The 18888-nt window shown below is 45.8% G+C and overlaps 1 protein-coding gene across 1 annotated transcript in view; it reads left to right on the top strand.

The window, feature by feature from the left end:
- Hgsnat (Heparan-alpha-glucosaminide N-acetyltransferase) overlaps positions 1-18888 on the top strand; it is a gene marked incomplete in the record, with an annotated part of 126907 nt that overhangs the window by 97089 nt on the left and 10930 nt on the right. The window contains 4 exon segments of the mRNA XM_077650670.1: positions 4469-4555; positions 12009-12083; positions 16538-16608; positions 18752-18864. Coding sequence (XP_077506796.1) covers positions 4469-4555; positions 12009-12083; positions 16538-16608; positions 18752-18864 — 346 coding nt within the window.

Genomic DNA, 18888 nt, shown 5'->3' with positions numbered 1-18888 from the left:
AAAGAAAGTTTGACACCATTCTTCTGTGTCTCTGGTGCTTTTTGAGGCCATAAGGTGTTGTGTATACAAAAGTGCAAGGTTTTTTCGCATCATATATCTTCACTGTACCTATATCAAAAGATGCATAATTTTCCTTTCTTCATTGTAAGGTTACATTTTGTCATCACTGGGGTTTTTCTATCTTTTTTACCAGTACTAAAGGGAAGCTGAAATAATTTTTTGATAATTCGAGGTTATTCAAGGATTCAAATACTTGAAGCATCTAGATGAAGCGTGCCAAGTAGTTGGCACTAGCATTTAAAGTGGGGGCATAATCGCCAATTAAAACAGCGACAATGTTTAGGCTTCTTCTCAATGTGTCAAAGAAGGGCTGAAAAACTCATGCTGGCATCATTGTTGCCAAAATTTCAGATTTCTGCGGCCTTTGCCCACATGCTGCCATGTGTCATCCAATGCCGCCAAACAATGCCTCACGAGCTTTGGTTTTCTTCTTTCAAGCAACATTTTCTTCGCTGTAAACATAGTGCCACCGTACATGACGTCATTGCAGCCCCTTCACGACACTGTGCTCTCTGTGGTGAAGTACCTGTGCACCTTCATTCAGTGTTTACATCACCATTTCAAATGCTATCACAAAAAGACTTCGCATTCTTCACCTGCTAGTTTCTTACATTCGATCTATTTAAGCTCGTTGAATTCTAAAACCTCTTCACTTTCCCTTTAATATGAAAAGTTGTCTTTGGGTTGGCTTTTGTGCGGTCAGGCCAGAATGAAATGTGAACAGTGCCTGTGAAGAAAACTAAATATTTTACTTGTGCACTTTCAGCTACAGTACACAACTAGCCTGATTCATATTTCTAGGTAAAAAGTCGACTGAAATACATACCATGTGTCAAGGCATTTATTTGAAGCACAGGTCGGTTGGTCTTGGTTGACCGGCGACACGACGGGCACACTCACAGGCGTCGTTCGAAAAACCCAGCTGCACTTCGTCTGCTTCTTCGTTGTCCCGCTTGAACTCGTCCGCTTCTTCGCTGCGCTGCGCCTGTCGGTCCAATTACACATGCATAAATCAGTTGTAAAGGAATACAGTCGAGCCAACTTATAATGAACCTGAAGGTTGCACAGATTGTGTTAGTTGTATCCAAGGTTCATAGTAAGTGGACTTTTCTCTTTGCAGCCAGAAATATGAAGTCTGACCAAACCAGAGTTTATTTCTTAAGAAAGTGCGTTATGTGCGTCGGCTTCTTCAAGGGTGGCCACATTTTGCCACTTTCCAAGCTTTTTACAGCGGTCATACGTATGTTTATGCCTAGGCCCTGAGTGCCAGCAAGCTGCTTTAAGAACAAGATTTAACTAATTGCGGTTAAGTGTTCATGGCAGCTGATGGCAGGTCCGCCTCCCCGTTATCGTCATCAGATTTTTGGCAGCCGGAGTGCTCCTACTTCGTGCACAACTTTGTCAGTGTATGGCTTTTAAATGCCAGCATCATGGTTAGTACCAACGAAGTCATTCCAGTCGAAATCATGCACAGTCATCTGTGCATCATCAACCCTAGGTTGTTACAAATTCACATGTGTCTAACCACGCGGGTGTTGAACAGCATCTTCAGTTGTTCCTTGGCCCATAACTATGGTTTAGGGAAGCAATTCCTGATGCACTCCTTGGTCAGTCCCATTCACACTGCCTTAATTGCCATCTGCATAGTGATCAACAAAGATATCCGAACCGGAACATCGCCACCCTGATGTGTCACTTGCTAGCAGCATGCACTGGATGAAATGCCGATGGTGGACATCGTGAGCTAATGAATGTCACCGATATCCGGCGGTTGGACCTTGCACCTAGCATTCGCCGGCGAGAAGAGCATTGTCACTGCAGCCAGACAAGGCAGCGCGGGGTGCATCACAAAGTTGTAGTTGTCAAGCACAAGCAGCTTGTCACGGTTGAACCAAGCCCGCTAGCCACCTGGCAAGCAAATCATGCATGATACACATCACCCCTATGAAACCTTTGCTTGATTGCACGCTTGTCGAACAAAAAAAAATTCACACTTTATCCGTGCCTTTTGCTCAGCCTGCAGCATATGAAAGCTAATAGCTCCCAAAGTATCGCAGCTTGCGAGACTTTCCAGTGGAAAAGGACGGCCACTGGTCGCAGCCATTTATCCTCTGCACAGAAGCTTGTTAACGCAAAAGCTGGCGGTGCTTTCCACCAGCGCAGGTGTCACCTTTCAAGGCATGCGTTCTTGGCAACACCATTTGGTAAAACTGTTCTGTTTTGTCGGGCATATCTATGCTTACTGGTTGTGCGAGTTTTTTTGACTGAGGCCGAGTTGACGGCACCGCCTCATTCGTTCTAATAGATTTATGCCACCACATTTGTTCGTTGTATCTAAGATGCAGTCCCATTGCCCCTAATGCATATTTTGGCGGTAGCAACACCCTCGTTCGTAATAATCAAGCATTCGTTATAACTGCAGTCATTACAAGTGGACTGGACCGTATCTCACTACAAAGTAGAAAAGTCTGGCATATGCCTATTCGTGTTTCATTCCGGCCTGACTGTACAATTGAATATAGAACTGCTCTGCTGGCCTAATTATCTTATCAGTGTTTGTAATTATGTTTTTCTAGGGAAGTTTTATCATCTCACGCCGTAGTTTGGCTTTTGAATTCATTGAGACAGCAGTGACTACTGGCCGAATCTTGCCAGTAGTGGGCAAGATGGCTATTGAGCTATCCTGAATTATGCATTTTTTGCAGGTTTATTTTTCTTTTCTTTTTCACATGTTGGAAGATTAAAGATACTTTTTTCCTCTAATATTTAGGGACTGTATGATTGAGATTGTTTAGTTTAGTTTGTTTAGTTTTAAGGGGGTTTAACGTCCCAAAGCGACTCAGGCTATGAGAGACGCCGTAGTGAAGGGCTCCGGGAATTTCGACCACCTGGGGTTCTTTTATGTGCACTGACATCGCACAGCACATGGGCCTCTAGAATTTCGCCTCCGCCAAAATTCGACCGCCGCGGCCGGGATCGAACCCGCGTCTTTCGGGCCAGCAGCCGAGCGCCATAACCACTCAGCCACCGCGGCGGCTTGAGATTGTACTGATATTTATCCTCTGTTTGCCTATTTTTGTGGCAGACTTCAGAACCTATAGGAGCTCTAAAATGCACAGTGATGTTTGTTACTGTCATCTGTTTCAGGCTGATGGCGTTGGCACTTTAGTGGTTGACCATTGTGAGTGAATATGAGATGCCAGACTTCTTTGGCTACTTCCTTTTAGATTACTTAGCTGTGCATTTTGTGCTTCAAGCCATTGTTGCAATGAGTTAAAAAAACACTTGATTAGCTTTATCACCTTTTTCACTTAGAAAATGAAGTACAGAAGCACTGGTATCAGTCTTAAGGTAAAAGGTGCTGTGTGAATTGCAGATAGTGAGAGCTCAGTAAGAGAAACTAATCAGATAGCATGGACAGAAAAAAAAAGGTAAAACAACTGTGTAGGCCTACTCGCATGCACAGGATTATGAGCAGAGACTAGGGTACTCTGTATTGTTCGCATGCAACCTCCCTGCAGCACCTCTGCCCCTGAGTGTCGAAATGACACTGTTTTCAGAAAGTACAGCCTGCATCACACTTGTGTAGAGAGCTCGAGCGGTGCCCTCCCCAGCATAAAAGTCGACGCCTCGTCGTAGCGTCCAACATTTAAAGGCTACACTTGCACTGAAGTATAGCCACATGAACCTGCAAGCAAGGTGGGCACAAGCAATTTGCCCGCAAACCAGGGATTTCTTTTCTGATTTCACTTTTGACTGCGTGGTGCAGACTGTTCGAGCGCTCTACACAAGGGCGATGCAGACTGTACAGCTGCAGTATGGGCTGCGGGCTGTGTATTAGCAAGGTAAAAATGGCATGCACATTTCCACAAATTCTATGGGTTGGGCTGTACATCCATGGGTGTCATCACAGGGCGAGGTTTTACTCTTTTTTGGGCTTGTGTTTGTAATTTGTCAGTGGATTGACTTTCTTGCAAAGAGGTGTCAAAAAAAAAAAAAATACGCCGCGGTGGCTGAGTGGTTATGGCGCTCAGCTGCCGGCCCGAAAGACGCGTGTTCGATCCCGGCCGCGGCGGTCGAATTTCGATGGAGGCGAAATTCTAGAGGCCCGTGTACTGTGCGACGTCAGTGCACGTTAAACAACCCCAGGTGGTTGAAATTTCCGGAGCCCTTCACTACGGCGTCCCTCATGGCCTGAGCCGCTTTGGGACGTTAAACCCCCATAAACCATAAACCGGATTGACTTTCATCAGTGCAGGACAATGGGATTTTTTTTTTCTGTTAATTGCAATGCCTGAGGAGCTCTTTGGAGTGCAGTAATGAATTTCGAAGCCGCCTTTTAGGCCAGCAGGAAGTGCCTTGTTTTCTCTGTGCTTTTAACTACAATGATACTTCACACTTCTTGCAGCACGTGTACCACACGCACCAACCGTACGACCCTGAGGGTACACTGGGATGCCTTACGTCCATCTTCCTTGTCTTCTTGGGTTTACAGGTACATTCATTCTCCATTTCAGAGAGTTTCTCTGTTTTGTAGGGAGAGATCTGAGCTTATAGCCCAAATCCGTACTATTTTCGGGCCACACCACCACGCAACAGGGCCCTGTGCAGCATTGTAGGTGTGTGAATGAGTGTATAAATATATATACAAGTAGTAATGCTAGTGTATCTCCCAAGGTAAGCATTTTTCTTCAGGCTGGCCCCTTGCAGCTCGCTGATATTAATTACAGGTTCAGATCAGGTTTTACTGTACCATGTGAATTGCCCTTGTCAAGTGAACTTTCATTAGAAGCGTGTGAATACAGTCAGCGTTTGATAATTCAGATTCAAAGGGGACTGGTTGTACTAAGTATTAATGGGACCAAAGTGTCCATTCAAATAAACTGGTTGTTAAAATTAAACGAGTTTGAATTAACAGCTATGCACTGTATCGAACTTCTGTTTGTAAAGTGAACGTGAGCAGTAAATATTTGTGACTCAAACCAAATACTTTCAGATACAAAGGATGTTAGCTCAAATTAAAAATTAAAATCTTTTTTGACAAAAGAAAAGCCATCAAAATAAGGTTTGCGCTGCAAATGTTTTGAATGTAAAGCATTTATGGACAATCTTAAAAGATTTTTAGGGCATAGCACTGCTATCCGCAATCACGGATTTCGCTGATGGCAGTCCAAAGCCCAGGCCAGGCAGTCTAAATCCCCTCTCGGTTTTGAAAAAAGGAAAGGTGCATAGCTAGTTCACTTTGTCGGTGGACACCTCAAGCGCACCACGAACCTGACTAAAAGCTTGGCAACTCAGTGATGCATGTTGCAAGAAATTAAACATAGTTGCCATGCCCCCCTTCATATTGTGGCTCTTCACTAAAAAGATTTTTTATGGTTCTTTGTATACGCCTCTCTTGCCACCCCTGGACTAAATTTTTCACATATTAGTGAGCGTTGGTAAGTTTCACTGTTTCGGCATCAGCACTGTGGCACGATTTCATTACACTGCGTCGCAACCTCATCAACTTGTGCTCTGATAAGATACTGCTTCTTAAGCTGTTACAGACAATGCTTACTTATTTCTCAGACCTAATGAAAATTGTTCAAGCATCAAAAAAAAATACAGCCAAGGTAATCCTCATTTCAATTTCATAATATTCAAGCAAATAGTAGAAGCGATTGATAGTTTTCTTCGCATTCTAAAAAATCATATTGCTTGGGATATCGGCCAACTCTCGGCTGACACTACAGCATGGCTGCTGTCATGCTTTCGCCACTGCACTATTGTCAACGAGCATGTGAAAGCATGGGTGGGAAGGTGAACACTCCTCTGTGGGAATTGCACAGCACTCATACAGTCAAACCCGCATATATCGAACTCGCAAAAAAAATGGAATTAGTTCGATATATCGTGTAATTTGATATAGAACATTTAAAGAAATTGACAATGTACAAAATGCACCTCATCAAGAAGTGTTCTTTGCTTCCTAAAGACATGTACGGCTTGCATAATAGCGCGAGAAATAGTAGCCGATCGTCTTCTGCTTTTTCGCTTTCAAAGAATTGTTTAGCATGCACTTTTCAATGTCGTCAAGTGACTGGGAACAGCAGAGTCCACAGCCTTCTATGGATGCGCAGTGGCGACGAACAGCGCTCAGCGCATGAAGTGCTTCAGAACACGTGGGCGGGTTGGAACTCGTTGGGTCCTCGCAGTTACCGTCGCCGACGAGATCCCTAGCCAGATCGGCAACAATATCTTCGTCAGCGAGCTCTCCGGTAGTCGCAACATCGTTAACGGAGACAAAGTCTGTAGCTGCAGTCCCATCACATACGGCACCTGTGAACTCTGACAGCTGTGTTAACAAATCATCAGTTCCTCGAGTGGTTCATCGATGTTGAGGGGTTCACCGCAACTTTCAGTTGAGCTGGTGCCAGCCTCGCCGGAAGCAAGAGAGTCCACAGTGACGGAAACAATTTCGAATTGTTTCTTTTTTGACGTTGTTCCACGATGCATTCAACATCGTTATTGTGCCCAGGAGGTCAATTTTCAACTCCCGGCCTGTGCGGAGATTTAGCAATAATCGTTGCACAAGGTGCTTTCTGTAGCCTGCCTTCAGTGCACGAATGACACCTTGATCCAAAGGCTGCAGCACCAACGTTGTGTTCGGTGGCAGGAAGCGAAGCTCTATGTTGCTGACGCTGACCTTACAATGGTGAGCAGAACAATTATCAATGAGTAAGCAGACCTTTCTGCCTTTGCTTACCAGGTCGTCGTCCCAGGACTTCAGCCACTTGCCAAAAACTTCACTTGTCATCCAAGCTTTTCCGTTGGACACGTAGGTCACCAGAAGAGAGAGTGCACTCTTCAGGCACCGCGGCAATTTGCTCTTTCCAATCACAAGTGGTCGAAGCTTGCTCCATCCATCGACGTTGCTGGTGAGCAACACCGATATTCAGGCTTTAACTTTCCCGCCGTGGGACTTATCATCATGACACGCCAGCGTTTTGTTGGGCAGCATTTGCCAGAACAAGGCTATCTCATCGGCATTAAATATATCGCGGGGATGATATCTTGCCGTGATGTCGCTCCAATTTTCGTCAATCTATTTCTGCATGCTGCTGACGTCCATCACGCGGCTTTCACCGGTGACAGCCCGGCCGACAATGCTGTGGTGCTCTTTGAAGTGCTGCAGCCAACCTGAACCCCCTTTGAAGTCGGGTCTGTTCAGCCTGAAAGCAAGATTCTTTGCTTTCGGCTCAATTATGGGGCCAGAAACAGGGATGTTCCGTGACCTGACATCAAGGAACTACTTGTACACTGCTGCCTCCATGTCTTCATATGCAGCCGTGCGTACACGGTGGGCGCCGGTAGCACCAGGCCTCTTATCCACCTTAGCCCTAATGTCGGCCTTATTTTTCAAGACCGTACTCAGCATGCTTCTTGGGATGCTATACTCTGCGGCGACATCCGACTTCTTTTCTCCACGTTCAACTCTTTTGATAATCTCTATCTTTGCGGACATCCACCTCATGCGCTGGTATGGTGGCGCCACTACTCCAGAACAAGTGGCCCCACCTCACGCGCGGCGCACACGAAAAGCGGCTGTTCGCTGTCGTGTGAGGCGGCGGAAGGAGCCACGACGTGCTTCCCGACGGCGTCAGCGCGTTAGAACAGAGCTTCTTTCTGCCGCTTTTGTGTTTGCGTCACATGCACATTCGCATACACCGTGTTTATGTTTCAAAATAAACTAAAAGCAAAGTAATGCAAGTCACAGCCCGTTCTCCGCAAGGCGCGCTTTTTGTTTGCCGGCGCCTTGGGCGCGTCTCTTGTCGCAAGCGCTTCTGCTGGCGGCGCTTCTTTAGGAGTTTGCAGCCAAACAGTCATTGGAAAGGTGTTGCAAAAAAAAATTATTTTTGCGGGGCGGGCAGACCACACACTTTCTTAGTAACACGGGTCGCATCTGAAGGTTAGAGGTAGTCAAAATAAACTAAACTATTTGCGATCGCAAGGCACAGGAAGAACCAAGAGATTCGAAAACAAGTTTTCGCATTTGGTATACTTGCCTTTTCATGTATGCGAAAGCAGAACTAGAGAAGTTGGGAATTGGGCCACCATGCATACATGAGTTCCCTGGTAACACACTGGTAACAACATCGCTCTAAAAGCGTCGTTGGTATCCACCAGCAGGTTCGGTCACCACTGCCGTTTTTTTGCTTTCTCGCTCGCTCGGTCCAAACAACGGCGGGGTCGCGCTTGAGCGCAGTCGCCGGAAAGAACAGCATGCATGACCGGCATAATTAACATTATAAGCGCGTGATGGTGCAGCTTTCGGACGAATGAAAATGTTGACGCGTTTTTAAAAACAACGGTTTGGTGTGCGGTCGCAAATTCTGCGACCCTAAGTCTGTGTATGATGCGTGCGGTGAACCTTTCTGTGCAGCAATGTTTGCGGACACCTTCGAGATATGTGCAGGCTCAGTTTTGAGGCGAGTTTAATTCTTTTACAGCTCGTTTCTTAACCGTCTGTTGGTTCAGAGCACTCGGTACAAACATCGAGCTTGAAATCCCTCTTGCTCATCACCAGGTATTGCGCGCAGTGACGTGAACGCTCAGCGCGTGAATTACTTCGGATGATATGTGGCCGGGTGCATCACCCAGGCTACTTGCAGTGTGCCACGTGCGGGATTATTAGCGACAGGGTGCTACGTACAGTCCGCGTCACCCTTGTGTAGAGCGCTCGAGCAGTGCGTACCTGGTAACAAAAAGTGAAATTACAGAGCAGCCCCTGATTTCTCGGCAGAGTTGTCGTGTCTACTTTGTTTGCGGTTATATCTGGCACTACTTCAGCTAGAGTGTTTCCTCTGGAACCTAGCAGCTGCAACAAGATCTGGATTTGTTTGCATGGTAGTGCACCGCCCGAGCGCTCTACACAAGGGTGACGCAGACTGTACACGCTGCTTTGTATATGCAGTTCTTTTTTGTTTTGTAAATTAGGCCAAAGATAGTCGCTCGCGCAGTTTGTTCTCGGACAGTGCCCGAGACTCGCGCGTGCACCGCAAATTTCTTTATTTTTTGTGTACACAGCTCTCACTTGACAATTTTCTCTATCGCTCCTCCACGCTGGTCTGTTTACCCTGCGCGCCATACTGCTCTCGGCAGCGCTGTTTCGTTTTGCACTCGTATGATTTCCAGGAAAAATGACAAAACATAATCTTTAACAGCTTCCCGGCGGCATTTTTTCAGCTATTATGGCACCTATCGAGGCAGCAGTAAATCAACTTGCTTGTTTCAAAGGGTGTTTTCTCTTGGTTCTTGTGGGAATCCAGATTGAACGCCTAGCAAGCAAGCAAGAAAGCACTGTTGCTATGAGCTTTCCTACCAGTGGCGTGCGTCTACGGCAGGATAAACTGCCCAGAAGCAAACCCTGCGAATAGCAGGAAACGGTGATAGAAGCGGTCAGCAGGTCATAGGAAAGCGTTTCTGCAGGCTGGACAGACGTCGCGTTCGCTCATTAACGTGGGTCATGTCTGAAGACACCCTGAGGCGTCGAGTCAGGCATGTGTGCAAAACAGTCCGACTCTAAAAGCCTCAACTGGATTTACAGCTCAGTGGTTCTTTTTGCTTCCCGTGCGCTCGATTCATGCGATAGCTCGTGCTGTGACTGCGCAGTCTCGGAAAAAACATCACAAATGTGCAGCCCAAATAAAAAGCAGTGTACCCGAATTCAGGTGTGGGATGGCCATAAACGCAACAGTGAACGAGGTGGGTGTTTTACGAGGCATTTCCAGTTTGTTCTTGCGAAGAGTCACGACGAGGTCAGAGGAGCACAGCGTCGGCTGCAGCGGCGGCGTCTGATCGAACAGACGCTTTTTTTCCCGCTGCGCCTTCCAGATGGTGCCACATGTACGGCCGAAACTGCAGTGCACGAGGCGGGTTGTCAAGTTCTGCCGTTTCACGGCAGCCGTCTCATTAAACAGAGCGGACGAGCACCGCGTTCCGAGGACGCGACTTGCAACTGAACTGTGTGCAGGCGCACGTCCCATGTGGCTGTGACAGAGCGAGAGATTGGTCGAACCACTTTTTCTAGGGGGTGGCTGTCTGAGGGAGGGAGAGCCGCGCCACACACACGCAGTTGGGCTAAACCACTTTGGGAGGGGGGTGTTGGCAGCTGGCTCGGCTGCCGCGCGGGAAAGCCAACTTCTGGGGAAACTTTGCGGTGTTGAAGTTCGATATATCGCGTGCGGCTGCTCTTTTTGTTCGATTTAACCGTACTTTTTCCTATATTTTCTCATTGTAACATTACGGTGTTCAGAAATTGTTCGATATACGGGGTAATTTGATATAAACGAGTTCAATATAGTCTGGTTCGACTGTAGTTCTTTTTTGTCCCCATACTCCATAGCATGCATACAAGTTTCGGTGCTGAGCCTCGAGGCGCTGGCAGTAGGGCTTCCACTCAGCCGCTTAGTCTGTGTAGTCCTCCTGTGTGGGCAGGCTGTGATGACGTCACAAGGTCAAGTGCCTATATCTCTGGCCACCCGCCTGCCACCTAGGTTGCTTCTCTGGAGATTTTAGTGCGCTAGCACTGGAGCCCCCACTCGCTGATTTTGCATACGTTTGTCCGCTTGAACTTAAAGAGCTAGGTGGCTGGGTGCCACAGTGGCAGGTGGGCCATCGAGGTCACTTTACCTTGTGGCGCCATCACGACCTGCCCGCAAGATTGTGAGCACAGTGCCCACCGTGGTAGGTGGCTGTTAAATGGATGATTGGTTGCTCGGGAAGAGGAACTCGGGTCGCACAAGTCCCACCGGTGGGAGCACCTGCCATGACTGACCTGCGCCAGGAGTGGTATGAGGACTCCCAGGGATCTGTGAATGTAAGCTAGAGAATGACCGATGAGAGAATGAAAGCCGAAATGCTAGCGTACCTTATTCACATCTGGCCTAACCACTCTAAATCATCAGTTGTTTTTTCTTTTACATTTTGAGATGTCGGTAAGATGAGGAGATGGAAAGTACTGATTAGTTATTGCTGGCATCGGCAGTGGTGGTCAGGATCACGAAGCATTTAGTTCCATGTTCACGGTTCTCACTTCAAAGAACTGCACCATTTTTTACCAATCACAGTCTTGGTGTAGCCCCCCCTCCCCCGCTCATTTCGCTGCTTCTCTCTTGCTCATTAGGGATAAAAGGACATTGTCCAGAATGCTGCTCTAGTTGCACAGCAGGGGACCTGCTGCAATGATCCAAGCCCACACCTTGCGTGCATGATGTGGTCACTATGTACTAGCATGCGAGGAATGTTAATGGTGCCATTTGAACCGCAAGCCGACTTCGTTGGCCATTTCTGGGGAAACAGTGTGATGATATTAAACTCATTAAGCGCTTTTGGATGTGCAAAAATAAAACAATTAGCCGCCTTGCTGGCTGCCAATCTTTTTTTGCCAAAGATCGTTGCGATCGAATCTCGCCTGCCGCTGTTGTACTTTGAAAGGGGAAAACTGCAAATGCCCGTGTGCTGTGCAGTCTCACTGCAATTAAAAGAAACTCAGGTGGTATAAATTAATCCAGAGCCCTCCACTACAACATCCCTCGTAGCCCGTGTGCTTTTTGGGATGTTAAACCTCACATACTAGCCCACTCCACAAACCCCACCCCACATACTACTAGGATCTCGACAAAGTTTAAAAGTGTAATGTGCATAATGTAGAAGGTTGACTGTGGAAATGTGCTTATATAATGGCATTTTATTGTCACTGTGGAGTCCATGTTGCATCCTGGTGCATGTTGGCTGGCTCAGCTTAATCATAGAACACCCTACTCTAAGCACTCACGTAGGTTGTACAACAGCTCTTTTGACTCGCTTGTTTTCAGGCATTTTTAAGCTCCACACTCATTTGAAGTTTTGCTTGCTAAAGATTGTCTCATGTGTGGCCCCTTAATGGTTCCTATTTTCTGCTGCAGGCCGGCAAAATTCTGCTGACATTCTCCGAGTGGAAGTCTCGGGTTGTCCGTTGGTGCTGCTGGGGTCTTGCTTGTGTAAGCAGTAGATTTTGTTTGTTTATTATAGCATTTTCATTTGCAATAGAATACAGTGCACTTGTTTGCTTGCATTGACAAGTAATTGCTCAATACAGTAGACTTCCTTTGTGGTGAACTTCAAGGGACCATGAAAATTGATTTGTTCTATAAGAAGCGCCTCCAGAAAGGCTATGTGAGCATGCCAATATAGACAGTAGTACGTACATAGATACTTGCAGCACCGTGCTTTGAGCTTTTTTTTCTTTTTGCCCAGCATTGTTCTTTACCGTTTCTTTGTTCTCTTCACGAATTTCAGAGCACACTGAAGATGCAGGCACTAGACTAGCTTTTTTTTTCCCTCGCTATCGCAGTCTCTCCACAAGCTTTGCCTGTCAGCGATCATTTTCATTTCTTTCCTCCCTGCCTTGCTTGTTTGATCATGGAGTCATAATCAACTGAGAGCTGAAGCATGCGGTGTTGTGTCTGGTGGTGCTTTTATCTCTGCAGGGGACAGATTGCGTGTAAGGAGATCCATCTGTTTCATATGTTTTGTGATACTGCCCTGTGCACTGCGTAGCACAGCACTGCATAGGCCAGAGGTTGATTGGACACACCCAGCATACTGGAAATGTTTACAGTGGTGGGAGTGCTGCGTCAATTGCTCCAACCTGCGCCATTTCATTAAACCTGCTACATGCAACTACAAATTGCTGGTTTTTGATGAAATTGTGCCTAAGCTGCACGAGAATGCTATTCCAGCAACCAAGAGCTGCGGCGAATGTGAAGAAGCTGAAGCTACCGCCTAATGTCAAGAGCATGACTCCGGTCTGTTCTGCCAATAGTATGTGATGAGAAAGATGACTGGCGGAATCTACCATAACCCTATCCCGTTTTGCTTTCCAGTCCTTTACCACCTATTATCAGTACACGGTGTGTGCGTGTGTTTTGCACATCTACATTGGTGGTGCCACCAACACTGTCCCAAACAAACAAGGTGAAGTCACGTGCAGAGGGAAAAAATTGCTCTTGAGAGGCTCAAGTAGTGCGAAATTTGGGTCCTGCTAGATTTATCATGCTTTTGCAAAGCGCCGTCACATGTCCTGTAAGGTCACTCTAAGACCATGAGAAAGGCTTCGGACGTGCTCTAGGTAATAGCGCAATTCTGTAGGCCTCATTCCCGCTCGGTGTAACAGCGCTGTCAACATCCAAGATTCCAGTTTGTTTGTACAGTAAAACCATGTTAATTCGAGCTTTCAGTTGGTTCGTATCAATGGGAGTTGTAGCTAAATTGACCCACTTCCAACGATGTGGTGGCATTCTCTGTGTTTGCATGCAGTCGCACATTGTACTCATGTGCCTCGAAGTTGTGTCGTTGCCGGTCATTGTCCACCACATGAGCTTGAATTATAGTTGCGGTGCAAGGGAGTCTGACCGAGTCGCTTTGTCGCAAACACTTGAAAAAGAGCTACGAAGTGCTTGGGAAGCACACAGCAACCACGAATTTATCAACGACGGGAAATAGATGCTTCTTGAGACGCTGACCACACGTACACGATAAAGCGCTTTGTTGGTTGAGGCGCTGCCATGTTTGACTGCAAGAAACCTGTGCTATCCCGTGATGCAGTGACAGTAAGGTCATGCTCCTGTTGCAGCATCATAGCTCGAATGAAGCACAGTGGCTGAACTTATCTCGGAACAACTGCTGTGACCGGTGGCCTGTTTGTTCATCCCGGCTTTCCCTATCTGAGTTCATCCAATCTGAGCACGTTTGAGAGTGCTAACATCACGACGCAGGAGCGCAACCAAGTGGAAATTTTTAAATCTCAAGGAATTTAAGTTTTCAAAGATAAACAAGCCTAAAGTGATATTGACAAAAACAACTAAAATGGGCGTTTGTCGACATTCTGCAAAAATTTGCTGTAATATAAGCAATACAAAATTTCAGTGATTTTTCTTTCTTAATAAGTCGGCTTGGATGCGTTTAAAAAATGTACGGCAGACCTGACCAACAGGACTGCCTAAAACCCTGTTCCATTCAAATCTTCGTGCGCTACATTGTCATTTTTTAAACCATGGCGCAGGTTATTCAAATGCCCTCTGTATTTGCATTTTTACCTTTCTGACTATTGGCTCCTGCTACTAAACATGAAGAAACTTCTGCAAAATGCTCTTGGCCATTCCCACCACTGTGTTTACCTCACTAAGAAGAAAGCTTGAAACCATTTAGTTCCAGCTACTCCAAGTCTTCTGTTTGTTGAAAGGTGCAACTCTTTTTCTTTTTTTCAAGCTTCTTCAAGTGTAGCGTTCTGTGACTTTGTGTCTGCAGTCATTGAAGAAATAGTGCTCAAAATGTTTAGTAAGCTCATTTGATTCCTATTAGGGGTACACAGATATAAAATCTTGACTGTGAAGTGGACGTGCGTATGAATATTCGTTATGAATCGAGTTCTCTATTTTCATCATCATCATCATTTATGACCTGTAAAGGCCTCTAGGCAGGGGGAAGCAAAGCCATCAAGAGTGCAGTGCAGTCATTTGGCACAGTAAACAATGAACAAGAAAATCACAAAGGGGACAAGGGAGGGGAAAGCGTCGAGTTCTCGCCGACCAGAGCACTTGTCTTCATCACTGTCGGGGTTTAAATAGGGCCTCCACTCTGAGGAAGAAGGCCCGGTGAGGGGCCCAGGTGAAGACAAGTCCCCTTGTCGTAGCGTTGGCAAGCACCCCGAGGTTTTCCCCTCCCTTGTCCACTTTGTGAGTATCAAGAACCATATCTGACCAACCTCTCTCTGCAATGAACAAGAAAGGTGAATAAAATTTTAGGTAAGGGGAAAAAAGGCAATACTGAAAATATACAAGAAATGCAAATGAGGCCAGTATGAAGGAACAGACGATGAGTTTAAATTGCAACTAATGATAAAGGTGATCTTCAATTACAGCAGATTTTGCTCAGTTGCTATGAACTCTGGTAGGTAATTCTATTGTTCTACTGCAAAGGGAAAAAAGGATGTATTGAAGGTGTTTGTAGAGCCATGTAAATGCTGAACAGGCAGCACAGTGTTCTGTTAGGCAGGAGTGGAAGTTTGCTATGCATTTGAAAGGAATTGTAATATGTTAGGTGATGAAAAAGAGAGTTATTCAATTTTGCAACCAATTGACAATGGGGTCAAGTTGCGGGACAATCTAATGCTTGAAGCACTGATATGCTGTTCACTGTTTGATGTTATAAATCAGGCTGGTTCTAATGTGAGGTAGGTCTAAGTGAGCTTCTAAGTGAGGTAGGCCTGGTATAGTCTGTAAATGGGTGATTCGTAGTGAAATTTGGTACATATTAAAAATTTGTTGCCGAATTTGTGGATGGAACAGACGGGATATGGGCAGCGATCTTCTGAGTTAGATTAGGGATTTAGTACCTGTTCATCTAAAGTTCTGTGGGTTTAGGGGGCTTAAAATTTTTAAAAATTTTAAAAAGTTCACAATTTTGCATTACATTCAGGCTTTCGTTACATGCAGTTTTCAGGTAAAGACTCAAAAGGATAATGCAAAACAAAACCCCATTACATGAACTCATAGGCACGGAAAAACGTTTCGCGGTAATGCTGATAGTGCGACAACAGCCACCACCACTTCTGCCGTGGCTTGCACAGTGCAGCTACAAATCGGATACGGGGAACAGGGCAGGCGGAGGAGTTCAAGGCACCATGGCTGGGCTAGCGGAGAGCCTAAGGCCGTCTGTGGCCACACCTGCTTCTTCCCACATGTTCCCGCTCTCGGCCTGCCTGCCACTGTTGTCCTAGGAAGTGGACTCTGCACCCTTGTCGCGAGTGCTCTCCGCCGTCCCCGCTCCCAAGAGCGGAATCACTCGAGCAAGCGTGCTGCAGCGATGGGCACACACTGCTTGTGCCATGTCTTTTTTGCTATGTCCTATTATTTTTCACTGCTTTTTAGCGTGCACTGTTTTAATGCCACGTGGTGCGATGCAGACCGCTGTGCTTGCCACGTAAATGTGCCAGCAACACTGGAACTCAGCGCATTGTGTCAGCTGTGGTCATTCGTTGTGATCGTAGACGTTCCTCTCATGTCACTTCATGTTCTATCATTGTGAAACTTGCTCGTGGTTGTGCAAAATTTCAAGTAACTTAGTACAAGCTAACAGATAGTCGATGTACCGAGTTCATTATATCAAGGTCAGCGGCTGCAGCACTTTGGCTCCTGGAGTTCTCAGATACACCTGCTTCAATGGGGGCAGCGTTGGGGAATTAGGAAAGTTAGTAATATTCAGGAATTTGCTGCATGGAGGTTCACTACATTCAGGTTTAATTGTACTTTGAATAAGAAAAGTAGGGTGTGAACTGAATCATTTAGCAAATGCTATTTGCAAACTATTTAGTTTCACATACTCACTGGCCCCTGGTCAAAATAGCTGTGCTATGTAGAGGCACTAAGGTTCAGTGGTTTGCACTCTCTCTCAGGGTGTTGTGGCTGGTGTGCTGTGCAAGTTCTCCAAGGAGGAAGGTTGGATTCCTGTCAACAAGAACTTGTGGTAAGCAGAACTTGGTGTCTCAGTATTTTGCCTCTGTAGGAGTTCAGGTATCTGGTATTGCCATTCATGAATAATTCCAACTCCAGATGTGGTCATGACCACCGAGGTTATTTGCCGAATTCCAAATCTTGGAAGTCATGATGCTCTGCTGATGGCGAGGTGCACTGAATGATACCATTTCTTCTCCTGTGGAACCAAAGATGGCATCATGCAGCTTGCATGTTGTCACAATTTGTGTACCTGCTTTTATGGTGGTCCACCAGTAACAGCTGTGCAAAGAAGGCACCTTAAAAAAAAAAAAAGTACTGAAGGCATTAAAGTGGCCTGATGGTACTGCAACATTCAGCCATCCAAGAAAGGATGAGAAGTACTGCATGAATCATAATAGAGTTATCAACTGTACTTGTTGTTGCCTACTTGTTATAAGGAAGTAATTGCTCATTAGCATCCACCCAGTCGCTGCCAAGAGCTACAAAAGAAAGCTATACAGCCTGCGCAGAAACTTCCAGGGGTGGGACACCTGCTCCGATTGTGGCATTTTGATACAAACGCTACTTCTTGTGCTAAACTATGCCAACCACAGAGAAGAGACGAAAATTGTGCCACTTTGTGCCAGAATGACCAGAACGACTTCGGCAGCTGATGCAGAGTGTCGCAGGCGGTTATTGTCTATTAGCTTCAAATTGCTCGTCTTTTAGCTTCAGATTGCTCGAAAATGAAATTTTGTTTGCTCGAAGAAGCTCCAAAGTGAAATTTTGGCTGCACGAAACTGCTCCAGTATGAAAATTTGCCTGAGCCACATTGCTCCAAGACACAATTTTACTTGCTCCAAAAATTGCTTCAAAACGGCTTTGTGCAGTCTCACCTCTGAACTTTGTAGTTAAAAAATCTTTCCTGGTCCGGGGACCTAACCACTGGGGATCAGACCCTCTACTTGTTTCTAATCAGTCTCGCTGTCTTTCAGCACCGCAGCATTTTTGTGCATCGAACCCTCCGTGTGTTACAGACTACAAGCACAATCTGTTTTATGTACAAGTAACTAGGTTTATTGCACACTTTTGCTGCATTATGTAAAAGGCAATGAATTTCAATGTGTGCTGCTGTTTAGTGTTTCAACAGTGTTAGTAACCATAGTTGCCCTTTGTCTTTTAGAGTAAGAACTTTTTTCCAGCTTTTCAAACTACAAAGTGGTGTATACAGGGCAAACCAGATAAATTATTGGCAGATACTAACAGATTAGTTGTAAAGAACTAAGTATAAGAAGCCATAATGACGTTTAAGTCAAGATTCATAGGCTTCCCATCATTCCTTTGGGTTATGAATTGCTATATTGGTGGCTGCAAACAACCACTACATGAGATTTTCCATTTGTATTCTTAGTACGGAACATTTGTTTGAAGGCTAGTTGATTATTCAGGTGAACTTGTGCCCACAATGAACAGAAAGTAACTGAGCAGCAGTTAAGACCCTTAGCTTTTTGCAATTCCACAAAAAATTGCAGAATTGCACATTTTTTTCCTTTTCATTATGTTTTCCCTTTTTTGTTCCCCCCCCCCACCAATGGACATTGAAAGGAACAAGAGAACAGTAAGACTGTGGTTGCTTCAGCAATCTGAATTCTCATGTAATCTGTACTGTGGTTTGCCAAGTTCTGACGACACATTGGTATTCTCGCTCCCTCCATTCCCTCGCGGCTGCGAAGTGACCGTGGTGGTAGCGTGTTCACACTCTTTTGTGGGAGCGCTCTGAGTACCTGTGCCGTTCATAACAAATTTTCATAGTAATAGAAAGAAATGCCTTTAACTAATAGCTAGCATTCGTGCTATGGGCTTATTGCTGTAGTATTGACACTGTAGCTACCCTTCAGGTATTAAATTAATTTTTTTTCTTGTTTTTGCCGCTATTCAATTCGAGCAGAAATATCACAATTTGCATGCTCCCTGCTTTCTGTGTGGAATGATTCTGTCCACACCAGTTTAAGAGGAAGACCTGGACAACTTCAGTCCACTGTGTCCACTGGTGCATGCCGTGCCATGCTTGATGTTGTGTCCCTCTGAGGCCTTTGCCGTGCAGTCACTCCTCATTGAAGCATAATGACCTGAGGCCTCGTGTAATCGCAGCTTCTGCTTTTTGCCCTGCCTAGGTCGGTATCATTCATCCTGTCCACAGCGAGCACGGCCTTCTTTCTTCTGGCTATCCTCTACTACCTGATCGATGTACGTCGATGGTGGTCAGGGGCACCGCTTACTTACCCAGGTGGGCCCATAGTGCTTTGTCTGG

The sequence above is a fragment of the Amblyomma americanum genome, chromosome 1 (genome assembly GCF_052857255.1).
Source record: "Amblyomma americanum isolate KBUSLIRL-KWMA chromosome 1, ASM5285725v1, whole genome shotgun sequence".
NCBI classification, from domain to species: domain Eukaryota; kingdom Metazoa; phylum Arthropoda; class Arachnida; order Ixodida; family Ixodidae; genus Amblyomma; species Amblyomma americanum.
Note: the sequence above shows the minus strand (reverse complement) of the source record. Positions and strands in the feature narration are given on the sequence as shown.